Source organism: Schistocerca gregaria, chromosome 2, assembly GCF_023897955.1.
Source record: "Schistocerca gregaria isolate iqSchGreg1 chromosome 2, iqSchGreg1.2, whole genome shotgun sequence".
Taxonomy (NCBI): Eukaryota; Metazoa; Arthropoda; class Insecta; order Orthoptera; family Acrididae; genus Schistocerca; species Schistocerca gregaria.
The window spans coordinates 695141054-695162482 of NC_064921.1; the positions used below are offsets into that span (position 1 = coordinate 695141054).

Below are 21429 nucleotides of genomic sequence, written 5' to 3' on the forward strand. Positions count from 1 at the left end.
TGCTCTCAGTGCAACCACGGAAATGAAATCACTAACCGACAGTAAAGCTTGTTATTTTCAATTTCAAGTAAAAGTCTGGACTTTTTTTTTATTAGCTAGCACATAACACGTAGCAATGTTGGTCATGACTATGATCACCAAGGAAAGAAGTAACTGTCTAAAAGGTAATTGGCGTCAGTCAGGAGTTGCACACGTGGTATAAATGTACTCAGATGTGGCTGTAAAATAAAGGGGCTGATGCCGTCACAAAGCACGCAAGTGCCAAAGATGAACGCCCGATATCTGTGAAACGTGAAGCCTGCTTGACTGCGGCATCTCTGGTTTCTGTAGAGAAATCATTGTAGCATGGCGTTTTGTTTCTGTAAGAGCTGCTAATTTATTTTGTCAGGATAATGAAAATGTAACAATAGAGCAACGAATTGTCATGAATTTTCACGTGGTGGCGAAGAGTGTTTATGACGTGCGCGAGTCTTCGTGTGGTTCAAACGTTTCCAAGATGGCCGAGAAGACGTTGAAGAGGACTCATGCCCAGGAAGCTCTTCAAAATTCAAAAACCGATGAAAAATCAGAAAAGTTGGTAATGTGATTCGATATGACCACCGGTTCAGTATTGGACCGATTGCTGAAATTGCTGGAATTGACAAAGAATGCGAGGAAAATTTTACCTAACCTATTTAAGATGATAAAAGTGTGTGCGAAACTAACGCCAAAAATTCCCATGTTCGTACAAAAAGAAGATCGTCCAAATGTTTGTACAGACACTCTCAGTATTACTGAAAATGATCCTAAATTTTAGGAGAGAGTGATAACATGTGACGAATCTTGTTTCTCCACTCACCGAGAGCGAAAAAAGCACGAATGAGCAAATCAAGGTTCAAAGCGATGATAATGGTTTTTTTCGTTACTCATGGAATTATCCCTCTTCATTGGGTTCCTCAAGGTCAAACTATTAATAAACATTACTACCATGAGGCTCTTGGTCAACTCTGTGAGAAAATATATATAAAAAAACAAATAATCCGTATCGTGGAAGAACAAGTCATGGTTTCCGCATCAAGATAAGCATCGGCTCACAATGCATTGCCTTTTAAGACGTTTGAAGTGAAGTACAGCTTCCCAGTCACCGCGTTTCCTTAGGGCCACCGAAAACCGGATTTCATAAACCGGTGTCCCATTCCGCTTCTGGTTGGTCATGTAAACACTTCAAAATCGATTCTGGGAATCCGCTTCCAATTCCGCAATCGATTTCAGCTCCCATGTAAGCGCGACAGGGTTTGAACGTGCTTGGGCTGCCAGGTTTCATCCTGTTTTTAAACATTTTCCGGTTAATATGGACTGAGTAGCCTTTTTTTTACGGTGAAGAATAAGTAAAAATGTTAGACTGAAGATGTTTTCATCTCCTCTAATTGAAGAGAAATAGTGACTGTGTTGACTAACTGTTTTCCAGGTAGTGACTGTTAGACCACACTCCACATTCGCCTGACCTAGCACCCCAAGATCAAATCTGCATTAAGAGGAACAAGATTTCAGTCTGTTGAAGTATTTCAAGAAAAACGGCTCGCGTCTTCAAGCAGCTCACAGAGGAATACATTCAACACTGTTCCCGTAAATGGGAAATTTGTAGGGATAGAGCAGTGCACTATATGTAGAATGACAATAACTAAATATGAATATTGTTGAAATAAAATATTTTAATCAATAGTCCCGTTATTTTACAGCCACGCTTCGTATGTCCTGCTTTTTTTCTCTGTCTACTTCAGTATCTGTTACTTGCCCTCCCACCCTTCCTCTCTCTCCCTCTCCCACTCCCTCTTTCTTCCTTTCTCCGTCTCCGTCGCCCTCTCTCATCTGTCGTCTGTGTGTGTGTGTTTGTGTGTGTGTGTGTGTGTGTGTGTGTGTGTGAGAGAGAGAGAGAGAGAGAGAGAGAGAGATAGAATGAGAGAGAGACAGACAGACACAGAGAAAGAGAGAGCGCGCGGCAGAGTCTTTTATCTTTTAGTTTGTGTTTTGGACTTAATTGAAGTATCGCTTTATTCACATAGGTTAGCCTTTAATAACACTACTTGAAATAACATATTCTTACCTTGTGATATCTCCGACTTCTCTTGACATGTGCTCACCATTTCTTTCGTGAACGTGAAAGCTGCCTGAAACAATAAAGATATTCAAGGAATGTGCATCTCATCAGGTGCTATTCCATTGGTAATAATTTACGAGTAATGTACATCAGTACAAGTTGTGAGATGACTACACGTAAGGGTTGTCTTTGGTGGTAGTTCCTTAAGCAAATATAAGGACTGTGAGAAAGATAATTTGAGGTGGAAATAGTTTTCGAATATTATAAAGCGGTTCCCACTGGAGTGCACAGTAGCATACAATTCGTCGCCATTCCTTGAATTTGTCAGTTTGTAATGAATATATCATAATGTTCTAAGGGCAGCCCTGAAAGTATTAACCGAAAGGTCGTAGATCACAGGTTGCTTTCTAGCCACTGCTTCCATACTGGATAAAAATCACGGTAATGTTGGGGTAATACCTCCGGTATAACGAGTCACACTAATTGTACCAACTGCCTTTCCAATGAAGGCGGATGACTGGATAGAGCTTTTGTGTAGCTTCTTGCTCTTCAGTTGGGAAACCGGCTCTAAAGATGAAGGAATCATCTTTGATTAACGGACGAAAAGGTTGCGTAAACTAATAGAAATCACTGTATTAAAGACTTTAAATGTGTTGTTGTTGTTGTGGTCTTCAGTCCTGAGACTGGTTTGATGCAGCTCTCCATGCTACTCTATCCTGTGCAAGCTTCTTCATCTCCCAGTACCCACTGCAACCCACATCCTTCTGAATCTGCTTAGTGTAGTCATCTCTTGGTCTCCCTCTAGGATTTTTACCCTCCACGCTGCCCTCCAATACTAAATTGGTGATCCCGTGATGCCTCAGAACATGTCCTATCAACCGATCCCTTCTTCTTGTCAAGTTGTGCCACAAACTTCTCTTCTCCCCAATCCTATTCAATACTTCCTCATTAGTTATGTGATCTACCCATGTAATCTTCAGCATTATTCTGTAGCACCACATTTCGAAAGCTTCTATTCTCTTCGTGTCTAAACTATTTATCGTCCATGTTTCACTTCCATACATGGCTACACTCCGTGCTAATACTTCCAGAAACGACTTCCTAACACTTAAATGAATACTCGATGTTAACAAATTTCTCTTCTTCAGAAACGATTTCCTTGCCATTGACAGTCTACATTTTATATCCTCTCTTCTTCGACCAACATCAGTTATTTTGCTCCCCAAACAGAAAAACTCCTTTACTACTTTAATTGTCTCATTTCCTAATCTAATTTCCGCAGCATCACATGACTTAATTCGACTACATTCCATTATCCTCGTTTTGCTTTTGTTGATGTTCATCTTATACCCTCCTTTCAAGACACTGTCCATTCCATTCAAGTGCTCTTCCAGGTCCTTTGCCGTCTCTGAGAGGATTACAATGTCATCGGCGAACCTCAAAGTTTTATTTCTTCTCCATGGATTTTAACACTTACTCCGAATTTTTCTTTCGTTCCCTTCACTGCTTGCTCAATATACAGATAGAATAGCATCGGGAAGACGCTACAACGCTGTCTCACTCCCTTCCCATCACTGTCCCACCTTTCATGTCCCTCGACTCTTATAACTGCCATCTGGTTTATGTAAAAATTGTAAATAGCCTTTCGCTCCCTGTATTTTACCCCTGCCGCCTTCAGAATTTGAAAGAGATTATTCCAGTCAACATTGTCAAAAGCTTTCTCTAAGTCTACAAATGCTAGAAACGTAGGTTTTCCCTTGCTTAATCTAGCTTCTAAGATAAGTCATAGGGTCAGTATTGCCTCACGTGTTTCAACATTTCTACGGAATCCAAACTGATCGTCCCCTAGGTCGGCTTCTACTAGTTTTTCCATTCCTCTGCAAAGAATTCGCGTTAGTATTTTGCAGCTGTGACTTATTAAACTGATAGTTCGGTAATTATCACATCTGTTAACACCTGCTTTCTTTGGGATTGGAGTTATTATTTCTTCTTGAAGTATGAGGGTATTACGCCTGTCTCATACATCTTGCTCACCAGATGGTAGAGTTTTGTCAGGAGTGGCTCTCCCAAGGCCGTCAGTAGTTCCAATGGAATGTTGTCTACTCCGGGGGCCTTGTTTCGACTCAGGTCTTTCAGTGCTCTGTCAGACTTTACACGCAGTATCGTATCTCCCATTTCATCTTCATCTACATCCTCTTCCATATCCAGAATATTGTCCTCAAGTACATCGCCCTTATATAGACCCTCTATATACTCCTTCCACCTCTCTGCTTTCCCTTCTTTGCTTAGAACTCGGTTTCTATCTGAGCTCTTTGTGTCCATACAAGTGGTTGTCTTATATCCAAAGGTCTCTCTAATTTTCCTGTAGGCAGTATCTATCTTACCCCTAATGAGATAAGCCTCTCCATCCTTACATTTGTCCTCTAGCCATCCCTGCTTAGCCATTTAGCACTTTCTGTCGATCTCATTTTTGAGACGTTTGTATTCCTTTTTGCCTGCTTCATTTATTGCATTTTTATATTTTCTCCTTTCATCAATTAAATTCAATATTTCTTCTGTTACCCAAGGATTTCTACTAGCTCACGTCTTTTTACCTACTTGATCCTCAGCTGCCTTCACTACTTCATCCCTCAAAGCTACCCATTCTTCTACTACTGCATTTCTCGCTCCCATTCCTGTCAATAGTTCCCTTATGCTCTCCCTGAAACTCTGTACAATCTCAGGTTTAGTCAGTTTATCCAGGTCCCATCTCCTTAAATTCCCACCTCTTTGCACTTTCTTCAGTTTTAATCTATAGTTCATAACCAATAGATTGTGATCAGAGTCCACATCTGCCCCTGGAAATGTGTTACAACTTAAAACCTGGTTCCTAAATCTCTGTCTTACCATTATATAATCTATCTGATACCTTTTAGTATCCCCAGGCATCTTCCAGGTATACAGTCTTCTTTTATGATTCTTGAACCAAGTGTTACCTATGATTAAGTTGTGCTATGTTCAAAATTCTACCAGGCGGCTTCCTCTTTCATTTCTTTGCCCCAGTCCATATTCACCTACTAAGTTTCCTTCTCTCCCTTTTCCTACTACCGAATTCCAGTCACCCATGACTATTCAGTTTTCATCTCTCTTCACTATCTGAATAATTTCTTTTATTTGATCATATATTTCTTCAATTTCTTCGTCATCTGCAGCGCTAGTTGGCATATAAACTTGTACTACTGTAGTACGTGTGGGATTCGTATCTATCTTGGCCACAATAATGCGTTCACTATGCTGTTTGTAGTAGGTTACCCGCATTCCTATTTTCCTATTCATTATAAAACCTACTCCTGCATTATCCCTATTTGATTTTGTGTTTATAACCCTGTAGTCACCTGACCAAAAGTCTTGTTCCTCCTGCCGCCGAACTTCACTAACTCCCACTATATCTAACTTTAACCTATCCATTTCCCTTTTTAAATTTTCTAACCTACGTGCCCGATTAAGGGATCTGACATTCCACGCTCCGATCCGTAGAACGCCAGTTTTATTTCTGCTGATAACGACATCCTCTTGAGCAGTCCCCGGACGGAGATCCGAATGGGGGACTATTTTACCTCCGGAATATTTTACCCAAGAGGACGCCATCATCATTTAATAATACAGTAAAGCTGCATGCCCTCGGGAAAAATTACGGCCGTAGTTTCCCCTTGCTTTCAGCCGTTCGCAGTACCAGCATAGCAAGGCCGTTTTGGTTATTGTTACAAGGCCAGATCAGTCAATCATCCAGACTGTTGCCCCCGTAACTACTGAAAAGGCTGCTGCCCCTCTTCAGGAACCACACATTTGTCTGGTCTCTCAACAGATACGCCTCCGTTGCGGTTGCACATACGGTACAGCTATCTGTATCGCTGAGGCACGCAAGCCTCTCCACCAACGGCATGGTCCATGGTTCATGTAGCCACAGAAAATATGGGATATAGATATAAAAATTTTATGAAGATACTCCGTCTTAAAAAGACTACGGATTAGTTCGCCATTCGGATCTTCAGGAGAGGACTTTCTAGGATTTGATGACCATGAGAAAAAGAAAGATAACCAATGAAAGTCTAACGAGCCGGAGCGTGGAACACCGTAAGACTGATTGTGATAGGGAAATACAATATACGAACCCTGAAATGCAGAGACTGTATCCAGACGTAGTAGCGGACAGTGAAGTAATATGGCGAGAAGATAATCACTGATCAGGAGAATACAAGATAATATGAGCAGTAACAGAAAATGTGTTGATGGCAATAGGGTGAGACTATTAATACGAAGGAAGGCCAAAGAGTAAGTCTGGATATATAATTACACTTTTCCTACTGAAACCAAACCATCGCCAGCAACTATAGTTGTGACATAATATCCGTTATTGACAAGCAAAGGACAAGACGGAATGGTGTGTGATGGACTTTAGCAGGTAACAGTATGTCAAGGAGACGAAAATCTATCAGTGAGGAGGGAACGACTCACTAGAGCAGGATACGAAAGATACGTGTTCGACTTCTCAATTTCTACAGTAAATGCCAGGTAATGATAGTCACTAAAGAGGAAGCATAATTCGAAGAGACCAGGAGACACAGGATTACTCCTGCTTCATTTCGTCATGGTAACACAGAGATTTAGAGATACGATGTTCAGTAACAGATGTAGACTCTGATAACAACATAGAATTGATTACGAATAGGTTAAAGTTTACGAGGAAGAATTAAAGTATAAGAAAGTGGTACAATGTGTTCTGGAATAGTGTGTCCAGTGTACCCTAGCCATGTAGATATTTCGATGGTAAATATCAGAATAACTAGTACGATTGATTCCGAAATGAATATCGATAACAAGAGTACTTACCAGTGTTGAACAGAGAAGTTTATATATACCAAAGATCAAGAGAGAAAAGAGTGGTAAAATAAGAAACAATTCAGCTGGGCGAAAGCAGGAAACGCAATAATGTTTAGGGAACGAAATGAATGCAAACGTAAAAAAGCTTTAACAGTGTGACTGACGTTCACGGCGAAGGGATATCAATAATGTGTTTCTCTAGTGACATCGCTAGTTAAATGAGCTATTGACAGGAATTCACGGTCTACTGAGCGTGAAAGTAAAGCGCGAACAAATGAAAACGTAAGTTTTGAGGCCTACAAAAAATTAGTCTAGCGACTAGCTTAATATTAGAACTGGGGACGGTGAGATACGGATGAAACAAGGATCACATAAGATACAGACTATCAAAGAAAAGTCAATATTTCTCCCCAAATAAATAAAACTTGCTCCTACGTGTCAGAAATAAATGCATAGGAATTTTCATATGGAGCACAGCGTTGTACAGAACGCAATGATATGCTGTGGGAAAATCGGAAAAGAAGAGAATGAAATAGTTCGAGAGATAGCGTTAGAGAAGGAGCTGAAAATTAACGGTACTTAATAAGACATGAAGAAGTTCCCTTCAACATAGGGGGCAAAACAGTAACCAAAAAAGTAATGACAGATTGTTAGGGTTTACGTCAAGATCATCAGAGACTGAGCAAATGGTCACATTGGGAATAAACAGTGAAGAAAATCGGCAGTGGCGATAGAAGTGAAACATCCCGATATTCGCCTTAACCGATCTTGGGAGACCACAGAAAATATACATGAGACTTTATTGATGGAAATTTGAACTACCCATCTTCCACAATAAGGAACACAGGTCAGCAAAAGCCCGAAAGGACAGGGGAGATGCTTCAACATCATGGAAAATCTGATATGAACTGGAGGTACAGGTAGCGGTGAACGTAGAAGGCGAATGAAGAAATTGCAATTATACATGCAAAAATAAAATGGTTCAAATGGCTCTGAACACTATGAAACACAACGTCTGAGGTCATCAGTCCCCTAGAACTTAGAACTACTTAAACCTAACTAACCTAAGGACATCACACACACACATTCCAGAGGCATGATTCGAACCTGCGACCGTAGCGGTCGCTCGGTTCCAGACTGAAGCGCCTAGAACCGCTCGGCCATACCTGCTACAAATAATTGTTGTTATTTGTGTAAGTGCTAATCACTGGTGAAGTGGCTGGAACAGGAAAGTAAACTTTGATGAGCCACAAAGAAGAAGATAAAATACTGATGACCAAAAATATCTGTACAGTGTGGTGAGAAACAATCTGTACAGTTCGTGAAGGTGTTGCGGGATGGGTTGTGCTCAGGAAAAGTTCGGTATGTTGCACCGTTTTCGAGGTAATTAGCATTGAAGTAAGCCAGTAAATCAAGCCGTTGCGGCGCGTGTGAATTCGAACAGCCCCCCCTCCCCCCCCCCCCCCCCCCCGAGAAGGTTTCCCCAAACGTGATCCCCTTGTGCGTTCCTAGAGCCGAATAAGAGTGCGATACAAAAATTGGACATGGGAAGGTAGCATAGATCGGATTCGAGCAGAAAGCTGAGCAGTCCCGTGAAGTATCTTCTACGCTTTGAGAACGGGTGACACTAATTTTATTTGGATTTCAACATCCATCGAAGAAAAAACCATTAGAGGTGAAGGACGGGTAGTATAGGGCAAGAGCGGTGAAGGAAAACACACCAATATTTCCAATGAGTGATAGAGGGACACCATGGAAAAACCTTAATCTGGAAGGTTAGATGGGGATATAATTCTGCTCATCCAGAAGCGAATATACAGGGTGTTTCAAAAATGACCGGTATATTTGAAACGGCAATACAAACTAAACGAGCAGCGATAGAAATACACCGTTTGTTGCAATATGCTTGGGACAACAGTACATTTTCAGGCAGACAAACTTTCGAAATTACAGTAGTTACAATTGTCAACAACAGATGGCGCTGCGGTCTGGGAAACTCTATAGTACGATATTTTCCACATATCCACCATGCGTAGCAATAATATGGCGTAGTCTCTGAATGAAATTACCCGAAACCTTTGACAAAGTGTCTGGCGGAATGGCTTCACATGCAGATCAGATGTACTGCTTCAGCTGTTCAATTGTTTCTGGATTCTGGCGGTACACCTGGCCTTTCAAGTGTCCCCACAGAAAGAAGTCACAGGGGTTCATGTCTGGCGAATAGGGAGGCCAATCCACGCCGCCTCCTGTATGTTTCGGATAGCCCAAAGCAATCACACGATCATCGAAATATTCATTCAGGAAATTAAAGACGCCGGCCGTGCGATGTGGCCGGGCACCATCTTGCATAAACCACGATGTGTCCGCAGTGTCGTCTAAGACAGTTTGTACCGCCACAAATTCACGAAGAATGTCCAGATAGCGTGATGCAGTAATCGTTTCGGATCTGAAAAATGGGCCAATGATTCCTTTGGAAGAAATGGCGGCCCAGGCCATTACTTTCTGAGGATGCAGGGACGATGGGACTGCAACATGGGGCTTTTCGGTTCCCCATATGCGCCAGTTCTGTTTATTGACGAAGCCGTCTAGGTAAAAATAAGCTTCGTCAGTAAACCAAATGCTGCCCACATGCATATCGCCGTCATCAATCCTGCGCACTATATCGTTAGCGAATGTCTCTCGTGCAGCAATGGTAGCGGCGCTGAGGGGTTGCCGCGTTTGAATTTTGTATGGATAGAGGTGTAAACTCTGGCACATGAGACGATACGTGGACTTTGGCGTCATTTGGACCGCAGCTGCAACACGGCGAACGGAAACCCGAGGCCGCTGTTGGATCACCTGCTGCACTAGCTACGCATTGCCCTCTGTGGTTGCCGTACGCGGCCGCCCTACCTTTCCAGCACTTTCATCCGTCACGTTCCCAGACCGTTAAAATTTTTCAAACAGATCCTTTATTGTATCGCTTTTCGGTCCTTTGGTTACATTAAACCTCCGTTGAAAACTTCGTCTTGTTGCAACAAGACTGTGTTCTAGGCGGTGGAATTCCAACACCAGAAAAATCCTCTGTTCTAAGGAATAAACCATCCACAGCACACTTGCACGTTGTGAACAGCACACGCTTTCAGCCGAAAGACGACGTACAGAATGGCGCACCCATAGACTGCGTTGTCTTCTATATCTTTCACATCACTTGCAGCGCCATCTGGCTACCACATAACGTAAAAAGGGGAAAAAGATGATCAGCTGCGATAACAACGTAGTACTAGTTGTATGCAGTTAGCAGTCCTGAGTTAACTATCTGAAGTATGTATATAAGCCCACGTGTATAATAATATCCATGAATATTTCTTATGAATTTGTGTTTCTCATAACAAAGGAATGAGTCGCATACATGGGTCGGTTCCAGTGCGTAGCGCCGCAGAATACTTACCCCGTATTCTGGAATTATGAAGCACGTAAGATGGCTCAAGCAGTAACTGGTTGCTGTAATGTGCAAACAGGAGGCAAGGAAAAAAGCATTCCTGCACATTTCATTTGATGGTCCCTTTTAGTTCCAGGTGCTGAGGCAGTTAGATTTCATTCGAATGTATTTAACTAACAGTATATCCCGAAAGCATACTAGCTTTAGCACGTACACTTCTTGACTATCAAACTAATTTATGTATATTCCGCTTATAGAATATACACTACTGGCCATTAAAATCAATACACCAAGAAGAAATGCAGATGATAAACGGATATTCATTGGAAATAAATATTTTACTAGAACTGGCATGTGATTACATTTGCACACAATTTGGGTGCATAGATCCTGAGAAATCAGTACCCAGAACATCCACCTCTGGACGTAATAACGGCCTTGATACGCCTGGATGGCGTGTACAGGTACAGCTGCCCATGCAGCTTCAACACGATACCACGGATCGTCAAGAGTAGTGACTGGGGTATTGTGACAAGCCAGTTGCTCGGCCACCATTGATCAGACGTTTTCAATTGGTGAGAAATCTGGAGAATGTGCTGGCCAGGACAGCGGTCGAACATTTTATGTATCCAGAAAGGCCCGTACAGGTCCTGAAACATGCTGTCATTGGTTACGCAGGGATCGAATGAAGGGTAGAGGCACGGGTCGTAACACATCTGAAATGTAACGTCCACTGTTCAAAGTGACGTCAATGCGAACTAGAGGTGACCGAGACGTGTAACCAATGGCACCCCATACCATCACGTCGGGTGATACGCCAGTATGGCGATGGCGAATACACGCTTCGAATGTGCGTTCACTGCGATGTCGCCAAACACGGATGTGACCATCATGATGCTGTAAACAGAACATGGATGAATCCGAAAAAATGACGTTTTGCCATTCGTACACCGAGTTCGTCGTTGAGTACACCATCGGTGGCACCGCTGTCAGTGATGCAGCGTCAAAGGTAACCGCAGCCATGATTTTCGAGCTGATAGTCCATGCTGCTGCAAACTTCGTCGAACTGTTCGTGCAGATGGTTGTTGTCTTGCAAACGTCCCTATCTGTTGACTCAGGGACACGTGGTTGCACGATCCGTTACAGCCATGCGGATAAGATGCCTGTCATGTCGACTGCTATTGATACGAGGCCTTTGGGATCCAGCACGACATTCCGTATTATCCTCCTGAACCCACCGATTCCATATTCTGCTAACAGTCATTGGGTCTCGAACAATGAGAGCAGCAATGTCGCGATACGATAAACTGCAATCACGATAGGCTACAATCCGACCTTTATCAAAGTCGTAAATGTGATGGTAAGCATTTCTCCTCCTAACACGAGGCATCACAACAACGTTCACAAGGCAACGTCGGTCAACTGCTCTTTGTGTGTGAGAAATCGGTTGGAAACTTTTCTCATGTCAGCGCGTTGTAGGTGTCGCCACCGGCGCCACCCTTGTGTGAATGCTCTGAAAAGCTAGTCATTTGCATATCACAGCAACTGCTTCCTGTCGGTTAAATTTCGTGTCTGTAGTCCGTCATCTTCGTGGTGTAGCAATTTTAATGGCCAGTAGTGCATAAAATACTCAGTTTGAAGGAATCGTGCTAATTTTTACACGTAGTGATTTAGGAAATGGTGGTATTTCAGTAAAGGCCTTCATTCTCTTTGACATTAGTCTACTGTTACAGTGTCTGCGCCATCGATCGACGTACATGAGATCACTCCAGTGCAGTCGTTTCGAATTCTGTTGGTGAAAGAAATGTACATTTGGGTGACGTGAAGGAATGTGGTCGCACACAACCCACTAACGTTAGAATATATGCACGTATGCCGGTTTGGATTGCAGTCAATTCCGCATTGCCTTATGGACTGAGACCACGCGAGCGGTCCAATGGACAGCGGCCTCCTTTCTGCTGCTGAGGTGGGGTAGACAGCCGTGCTGGCACAAGGGTCACCCTCTACCCTCACCTCCATGAACGACACCAGCCCAATCACTGTGCAGCTTCGTTCATATATTTGTCACGCGCAACTACACTACAAGACGTAGAGTCCTGAGCCCACGAAGAGGCGCCATGTCATAACCATTATCTACACTCCTGGAAATGGAAAAAAGAACACATTGACACCGGTGTGTCAGACCCACCATACTTGCTCCGGACACTGCGAGAGGGCTGTACAAGCAATGATTACACGCACGGCACAGTGGACACACCAGGAACCGCGGTGTTGGCCGTCGAATGGCGCTAGCTGCGCAGCATTTGTGCACCGCCGCCGTCAGTGTCAGCCAGTTTGCCGTGGTATACGGAGCTCCATCGCAGTCTTTAACACTGGTAGCATGCCCCGACAGCGTGGACGTGAACCGTATGTGCAGTTGACGGACTTTGAGCGAGGGCGTATAGTGGGCCTGCGGGAGGCCGGGTGGACGTACCGCGGAATTGCTCAACACGTGGGGCGTGAGGTCTCCACAGTACATCGATATTGTCGCCAGTGGTCGGCGGAAGGTGCACGTGCCCGTCGACCTGGGACCGGACCGCAGCGATGCACGGATGCACGCCAAGACCGTAGGAGCCTACGCAGTGCCGTAGGGGACCGCACCGCCACTTCCCACCAAATTAGGGACACTGTTGCTCCTGGGGTATCGGCGAGGACCATTCGCAACCGTCTTCATGAAGCTGGGCTACGGTCCCGCACACCGTTAGGCCGTCTTCCGCTCACGTCCCAACATCGTGCAGCCCGCCTCCAGTGGTGTCGCGACAGGCGTGAATGGAGGGACGAATGGTGACGTGTCGTCTTCAGCGATGAGAGTCGCTTCTGCCTTGGTGCCAATGATGGTCGTATGCGTGTTTAGCGCCGTGCAGATGATCGCCACAATCAGGACTGCATACGACCGAGGCACACAGGGCCAACACCCGGCATCATGGTGTGGGGAGCGATCTCCTACACTGGCCGTACACCTCTGGTGATCGTCGAGGGGACACTGAATAGTGCACGGTACATCCAAACCGTCATCGAACCCATCGTTCTACCATTCCTAGACCGGCAAGGGAACTTGCTGTTCCAACAGGACAATGCACGTCTGCATGTATCCCGTGCCAGCCAACGTGCTCTAGAAGGTGTAAGTCAACTACCCTGGCCAGCAAGATCTCCGGATCTGTCCCCCAATGAGCATGTTTGGGACTGGATGAAGCGTCGTCTCACGCGGTCTGCACGTCCAGTACGAACGCTGGTCCAACTGAGGCGCCAGGTGGAAATGGCATGGCAAGCCGTTCCACAGGACTACATCCAGCATTTCTATGATCGTCTCCATGGGAGAATAGCAGCCTGCATTGCTGCGAAAGGTGGATATACACTGTACTAGTGCCGACATTGTGCATGCTCTGTTGCCTGTGTCTATGTGCCTGTGGTTCTGTCAGTGTGATCATGTGATGTATCTGATCCCCGGAATGTGTCAATAAAGTTTCCCCTTCCTGGGACAATGAATTCACGGTGTTCTTATTTCAATTTCCAGGAGTGTATTTTGTGAACCATAATAAATCTTGAGTCCCCTGTCCCATTGAGTTGAGAGTAGATGGAAACGGAGAGCAAGACTTCGTATTGAAATGATGTTAGTCGTGATGTCGCTGAAGGTACTGTACCAGTATTTGGCTTCAGTGATAAATAAAAGCCTTTTCCTCTATGGCCGGATGGTACAATGAGCCTCTCTCTTCCCGAATACGGATCCATGTATTAAACACTGTGCAGCCAACCCTGTTGCATCCCATGCATTCTTGTGTGTGTGTGTGTGTGTGTGTGTGTGTGTGTGTGTGTGTGTGTACGTGTGTCTAAAATAAGACAAAAAGAGGTGAACTTTAGCTAAATGCAACTCACGTAAAATATCATTAGATGCAATAGCAAAAGCAATGGTACTACTCGTATTTGCAGAGATGATTCGACCATGTCGTCAGAAACATACATTTGCAATCAGGCGACACTACGTACGTCGAATGACGTGAAATAAACACTGAAAAAACTCACAAACGAGACATTTTGTATAAGGCACAAGTCTCACGATCAGAAGGTAGGTAATAAACCCTGATTCGGTAAAGACAAGACACGATTACAGTAGACTGACGAAGAATTTTTCATATTTTTATTTACATTTTCATCTCCATCGGCTGAGGCGCAGCAATGTACATACAGTAGTCCGTGTGGAATATTGCACACGCAGTTAGTTACTCATGATCCCCGAGAAAGCTTCATGCGCTAAGAGTAACATATGTTCGCATGTAATTCCACTGGTTCTTCAAGAGCATACGCTGAACAGTCATCAAATATTGCACAAATGGCTATGAATTTAAAGAAAGTTTTAATTACTCGATAGTTGTGAAACTTTTTAGAACCTCTTGTAATGATAATATTTACGACAATACGATTTCCAGGTTTGGCCTGATGTAACTTACATTACCTAAAACACAGAATTTGTCACTCTTCTTGATAACTTCCTACAAGTTAATGTGACTCTGTGGAGCACTGAAGAACGTGAACGATGTATTTGATCCTCTCAACTGTTTATTAACAGATGGAAAATAGGATTAATACATGGGGAAAACGAGAAGAGGAAAGTTGTGGATGGTGAAATTGGATTGCTAGAGCATGATGCCACAGGCAGACGTCAATTGCACGACAGTGGAGACAGCATAGCCGCAGGCGGCAGGAGCTGCAAATTTTACAACGGATCGCCTGGCTGGCGTGGAACTGACGCGTGGCGCACGGGGCGAAGTCCAATGTTCAGGCAGCGCTCGGCACGATTTTCAGACTCGCAGTGACAACACCTCGCATTTGCCACACACAACGAAGGACCAGTTCGATTTATTTCATTTGGTACTTACTTGTGTTACAAGAATTACTAGCATGGAAATGAATGATAATTTAGTACTTGTGTAGGAGGTTGATGAGGTACGTTTCAGTGTGGGTGCAAGTCAGACTAACACCCCAGGACAAAGACAGGAAGCAGGAATAGAAACAAATGATGTTTTTACTGAAAATGTACCGCAGTTACCGCCAACTATGGCGGTAAAATTCGAGCAGAATTCGTTGGTAGGTGCCAGTTTGGCGAACAGGTTCAATTTTAAGAATAGTCGATCGATTGAACGACTTCAGCTTTTCTAATTTGGTTTACACTAATCAGAGTGATGTAAATGAACAGAATGCAATGGAAGCTGATGTTAAATCTATTGTGTTTCCTAGAAGGCAAATCAAACAGGCATTTGTGAATGAGTAAAATAAAACAGAAAACGAGCAAGAAATACTTGAAACTTCAGTATTTACAATAAACCCAAATGCTTTTGATGTAAGAAAAATGTCAGTTTACGAACTGAATAACAGCCTAATAATATTAATATTTTGGCTTGTGAATTCAGTAATAAAACCGACCCACACTCTGGTAACGTATATAATTTGGTGTGCGAGCGGAAAAATCTGTCAGGCAGCATCAGCAATTAGGCTGGTAAGTTTAAGTCTTAACAAGTTTTTTGGCATGGCCATCATCAGCAACATGTACATTAATATGCATATTATAAATTCAAACGACTTTTTCAAACTTTTAAATCAGAAAACAGTTCATATCAAAATGTTTACATTAATAAATTATTATTTGCTGGTATTCGTTTTTACGGTCGATATATGCCTCTAGTATCACAATGGCATTTCACCTATAAAACATCGAAATTTTATCACATTACGATATTTTTGCTTTCAAGTTTACTGACTTCAGTATGATTGCTGTGGTTTGGAATGCCAATGCTGATCTGGCACTAACTGCAGAGTTTTCGTACGAGAATTGTGCGTGATTGCTGTCGGTATTGTATGTTCGCTTGATGCCTCTTTTCTTACTTTTTCGTAAATGTTGCCAACAAACGAAGCAAATATTGCCAAACAAACGACTGTTCATTTCTGCTCTCTCTCTCTCTTTCCATCCATCCATCTATCTCTCTCTCTCTCTCTCTCTCTCCCTCCCTCTCTCTCTCTCTCTGCATAGAAGGTCAGAGTTAAAGTCTTAAACTGACTGCTAGTTAGACGGTGCCCTAAATGTGAAATGATTAGTGAGATCTGTTCTTATTTTGATCCCTTTATTTTTGAAACTGCTTACTGGAATGAGAGTAGTAGCGAATACGCGTACACCAAGTGCTAATGCAGAGGAGATGTTCTACAACAAGCACTTTCCTTCTTTTAAAAGTTACGATCAGACAAAATTAACTCACTTCAACAGTGTAATGTAGTTAAATCGGTTACATACATCTATGCACTCTCTTGACATGTGTGGTGCAACTACATTTTTGCAGCTTTTCTCAGCTGAGGATCATATGCTTCTAGGTAGGCCGAGCATCTGGAGAGCTCGCTATGGTGAGTACTTTCTACTTTAGGAGAAAAGCAGAGGAAAACCATTCCGATGCACACTTTGATAAAATTGAAGTAAGGTAATACTGCTGATGATGAGTGCTTGCTCCTTCGAAACGCGTCAGTTTTAGCAATGTAAAACATTTTAACGTACAGTGTATTTCGTCTTTTTCCAGTTACCTACAGCACCGAGTTTTTTTTAAATTGAAATTATCTTTTGTCATTTACCTGATATTTGTAAACTGTGTTGAAATCAATTTAAATCCAAATTTCTATCAATATTCGTTATATAGCAAGAAAGGTACGAGATCTCAGTGGTGGATCCAACGCCCCTTACATAATTAACTATTTTCATCTGGGTGTTTCGTGAATTTATTCTTTCACATTTAGTGTTCAGTGATGATACTATATTCCATTTACGAGAAAAAGTGAGCGATCACAGCATAATAATGAAGAGGTCACAGCAACGATGGGAGACGCTCTACAAAGCATCATGTGTTTGCGCATTTTCACGTGCTAAGATTTACGCTGAATTCTTTTCTGTAGAAAGGCAGCATGATGCCATTTCCCGAAAATGAGAGAATATGCCAAAAATGTAATTTTTCAACTGGTTGGGACAGCAACAATCTGAGATCTACTTATAAGAGCGTTTACGAAGTGTGTGTGAAACGTTCCATGAATTGTCTCACAAAACGAAGGAAACAGGGGGCCAAGAGTTGTACACTAACTGCATTTGCTGCTCTTCAAAGTAATCATCATTAAGTACAATATACCTCCGACACCGATTAAAAACCTGCTGGAAATTGTAAGAAAACGATTGTTGTGGAACTGCTCGAAGCTTCGTGGTCACACGCAGCGTCTGCCAAGCGTAAGTCTTTCAGGGCTTAATTAAGGGGGGGGGGGGGGGGGGGAATCTGCTGGAGCAAATCTGGAGAATAAGTAGGGTGTAGGTAGAAGAACAGTCGCCCTGCGTTGGGCGAGAACATTAAGCAAGCAGACGTTGTGGATACACAACAACGAGCAACTACTGTGACTTGACTGATTCCACAAGAATGGTTAAGTGACACTTTCCAACTACTTTATAACAGATGTTGGAAGTGTGTTGTCGCTAATGGTAATTATTTTGACTGCCTATCAAGTTATTTTGTTTTAACTCTTTCTCCATTTACTTTATGAGACCATTCACCGAAGTTTTCAGACGTATGTTTTATTAACAATGAGCTGCATCAGAGGTGGATCGTTCATAGCGATAGTTGCTATTCCATCAACTCGGGGTCGAATGCAACGCAGCGTAGAAACATTAGTGAATGCAAAACTCCAAATGTGATCACAAAGGTTTGTACAGAGCTAATGAGCTATCCATAACATGATAACCCTACCGGCAACCACAAGGGTCTGAGACTTAAGAATGAGCACACAGATTAAGCTTAGCTTCGATGACAAAGCAAAAATTCAACCTAAGGTCCTTTCTTTATTCGCAGAGGAAACATAGGCTTTTGAAATGCGAAAATATTTTAGAAACATAGTGTGCACTGAGGTGACATACGTCATAGGTTTGCGAAATGCACATATACTGATGGCAGTAGCATCGCGTGCACAAGGTGTAGAAGGGCAGTGCATCGGTGGAGCTGCCATTTGAACTCAGCTGGAAAAATTTCCGACGTGATCACTGGCGCACTACAGAAGTTAAGACTTCGAACACGGAATGGTAGTTGCAGCTAGACGCAGAAACCGTTAGGCAGTTCAATGTTCCGTGATCCACAGCGTCAAGATTGTGCTCAGGACACCAAATTTCAGGTTTACCTCTCACCACAGACAACGCAGTGGCCGATGGTCTTCACTTGATGACCGAGATAAAATAGCTCCATATTTACCAATTATATAGAACCACTCGCTCACAGAAAGATCCGTACCTAAAGACTGGAAAATTACTCAAGTCACACCAATACCCGAAAAGGGAAGTTGGAGTAATCCGCTGAATTACAGGCCTATATCACTAACTCGATTTGCAGTAGGGTTTTGGAACATATACTGTATTCCAACATTATGAAGTACCTCGAAGAAAACGATTTATTGGCACATAATCAACACGGTTTCAGAAAATATCGTTCTTATGAAGCACAGCTAGCTCTCTATACTCATGAAGTAATAAGTGCTATCGACAGGGGATGTCATTGATTTCATATTTTTAGATTTCCACAAGGCTTTAGACACCGTTCCTCACATGCGCCTTCTAACCAAACTGCGTGCCTACAGAGTATCGCCTCAGTAGTGCAACTAGATTCGTGATTTCCTGTCAGAAAGGTCACAGTTCGTTGTAATAGACGGAAAATCATCGAGTAAAACAGAAGTAATATCCGGCGTTTCCCCAAGGAGATGTTGTAGGCCCCTCAATGTTCCTGATCTACGTATATTAACGACATAGGAGACAATCTGAGTAGCCGTCTTGGATTGTTTGCAGATGATACTGCCATTTACTGTCTTTTAAAGTCATCAGATGATCAAAACGACTTGCAAAATGATTTAGATAAAAAATCTGTATGGTGCGAAAAGAGGCAGTTGACCCTGAATAAGGAAAAGTGCAAAGTTATTCATATGAGTACTAAAAGAAATCAGCTAAATTTCGATTACGCTATAAGTCACACAAATCTGAAGGCTGTAAATTCAATTATATACTTAGGGATTACAATTACAAATAACCCAAATTCGAACGATCATATAATAATATTGAGGGTAGAGCAAACCAAAGACAGCGATTCATTGGGAGAACACATAGAACATGCAACAGGTCTACTGAAGAGACTGCTTGCAGCACGCTTGTCCGCCCTATTCTGGAGTATTGCTGGGCGGTGTGGGATCCGCAGAAGATGGGACTGACGGGTGACATCGAAAAAGTACAAAGAAGGGCAGCTCGTTTTGTATTATCGTGAAATGGGGAAGATAGTGTCACAGACATGATACGTGAATGAGACTGGCATTTTCGTTGCGATTGGCTCTTCTCACGAAATTTCAGTCACCAGTTTTCTTTTCCGATTACGAAAAACTTCTGTTGTCACCCACCTCCATAGGGAGAAATGATCATCACGATAAAACAAGAGAAATCAAGGCTCACACAGAAAAATTTAAGCGATCGTTTTTCCCGCGTGCCGTTCGAGAGTGGAACGGTAGAGAGACAGCTTGAAGGTGGTTCATTGAACCCCCTGTCAGGCACTTTATTGTGAATAACAGAGTAATCACGTAGATGTAGATGTAGAGAGCAGCGGCGTTTGCGTAGAGTTCTCAGTGCTAACAGAGAAGCAACACAGCGTTAAATGACAGCAGAAATCAATGTGGTACGTACGACGAACGTAAACGTTAGGACATTGCGGCGAAATTTGGCTTCAGTGGGCTATGGCAGAAGATGACGGACGCGACTGCCTTTGCTAAGTGCAGGACATGGCTCTCCTGGGCTCGTTGCCATATCGGTGGGACCCTAGACGAGTGGAAAAGCGTGAGTCCCGATTTCAGCCGCTAAGAGCTGGTGGTAGGGTTCGAGCGTGGCGCAGCTCCCAGGAGGCCATAGTCCCAAGTCGTCAACAAGACATTGTACAAGTCCCTTGTGGGCTGTCTTCATATGAAATGGACTGGATTTTGTGGTTCAACTGAATCGACTATAGACTGGAAACAATTATGTTTGGATACTTTGAGACCGTTTCCACACGTTGATAGACTTCATGTCGCCAAACAACGATCGAATTTTTATGAGTGACAATGCGGTATGCTATCGGGCCACAATCGTTCACGACTGGTTTAAAGAACATTCTGGACAATTTGACCGAATGCGTGGGCCACCCAGGTCGACTGATATGAATCTCATCGAAAATTTATGAGACGTAATCGAGAGGTCAATTCACGCAGGAAAGACTGCACCGACAACATTTTCGTAATTATTGACGGCTACAGAGACAGCATGGCTCAATATCTGTGCAGAGTGCTTCCAACGATTTGTGGAGTCCATGCCACGTCGAGTTGCACCCCTACACTGTTCAAGAGGAGATACTACATGATATTAGGAGTTATCCCATAACTTTCGTGACCTTAGCGTGTTGTAGCAGACATAAGAGAAATGAAAAACGGTGGGAGTAGCTACCATATGCGGCGGAGACTCAGCGACGACTGCGGCAAAGGCAGCAGCGACAACCACGGCGGCTACGGTGGCGTGGCAATGGCTGGCCATGTTGGGTGGCTGTAGGCTGCACAGTGACTGGACACTGTGGACAGCGGACTCACACAGTGGCAGCAGCTCGGGTTTCCCCCGGCGCTTCCGCAGATGGCGATCGGCGGCTTTGTCCCGGCAGGAAGCCGTGTCGTTCCCAGCTACACGCAACTAGTGGCTCGCTAACTGCCATAACTGCTCTGTCCTTGTCCGGGCAAATTCGCGATCGCTGTCGGATAATGGCTTCGTTTTCAAAACGGTGAAGCATCAGCCTCGCCAACAATGCTACAGTTCCGTTGCTGTTCTGTGCTACGTTCTCTGCGACACTCGCTGCCTCCACATTAAACCGCACCCTGTGTAATTTTGTCTCCATTAATTCCTTTTATCTCAGTATTACCCGAACCATTGTGCACACAGTGACACATTTCCTGCTCCACGTGCAATGCACGATTATAA

General features: G+C 43.4%; 1 protein-coding gene across 1 annotated transcript in view; it reads right to left on the bottom strand.

Moving 5' to 3' along the window:
* LOC126334782 (uncharacterized) overlaps positions 1-21115 on the bottom strand; it is a 90912-nt gene extending 69797 nt beyond the window's left edge. The window contains exons 1-2 of the mRNA XM_049997384.1: positions 20908-21115; positions 2084-2147 (exon numbers count right to left, since the gene is read on the bottom strand). Of these exons, the coding sequence (XP_049853341.1) occupies positions 2084-2147; positions 20908-20994 (151 nt within the window). The 5' untranslated portion in view covers positions 20995-21115. The remainder of the gene's footprint in view (positions 1-2083; positions 2148-20907) is intronic.
* Positions 21116-21429: the final 314 nt, after the last annotated feature.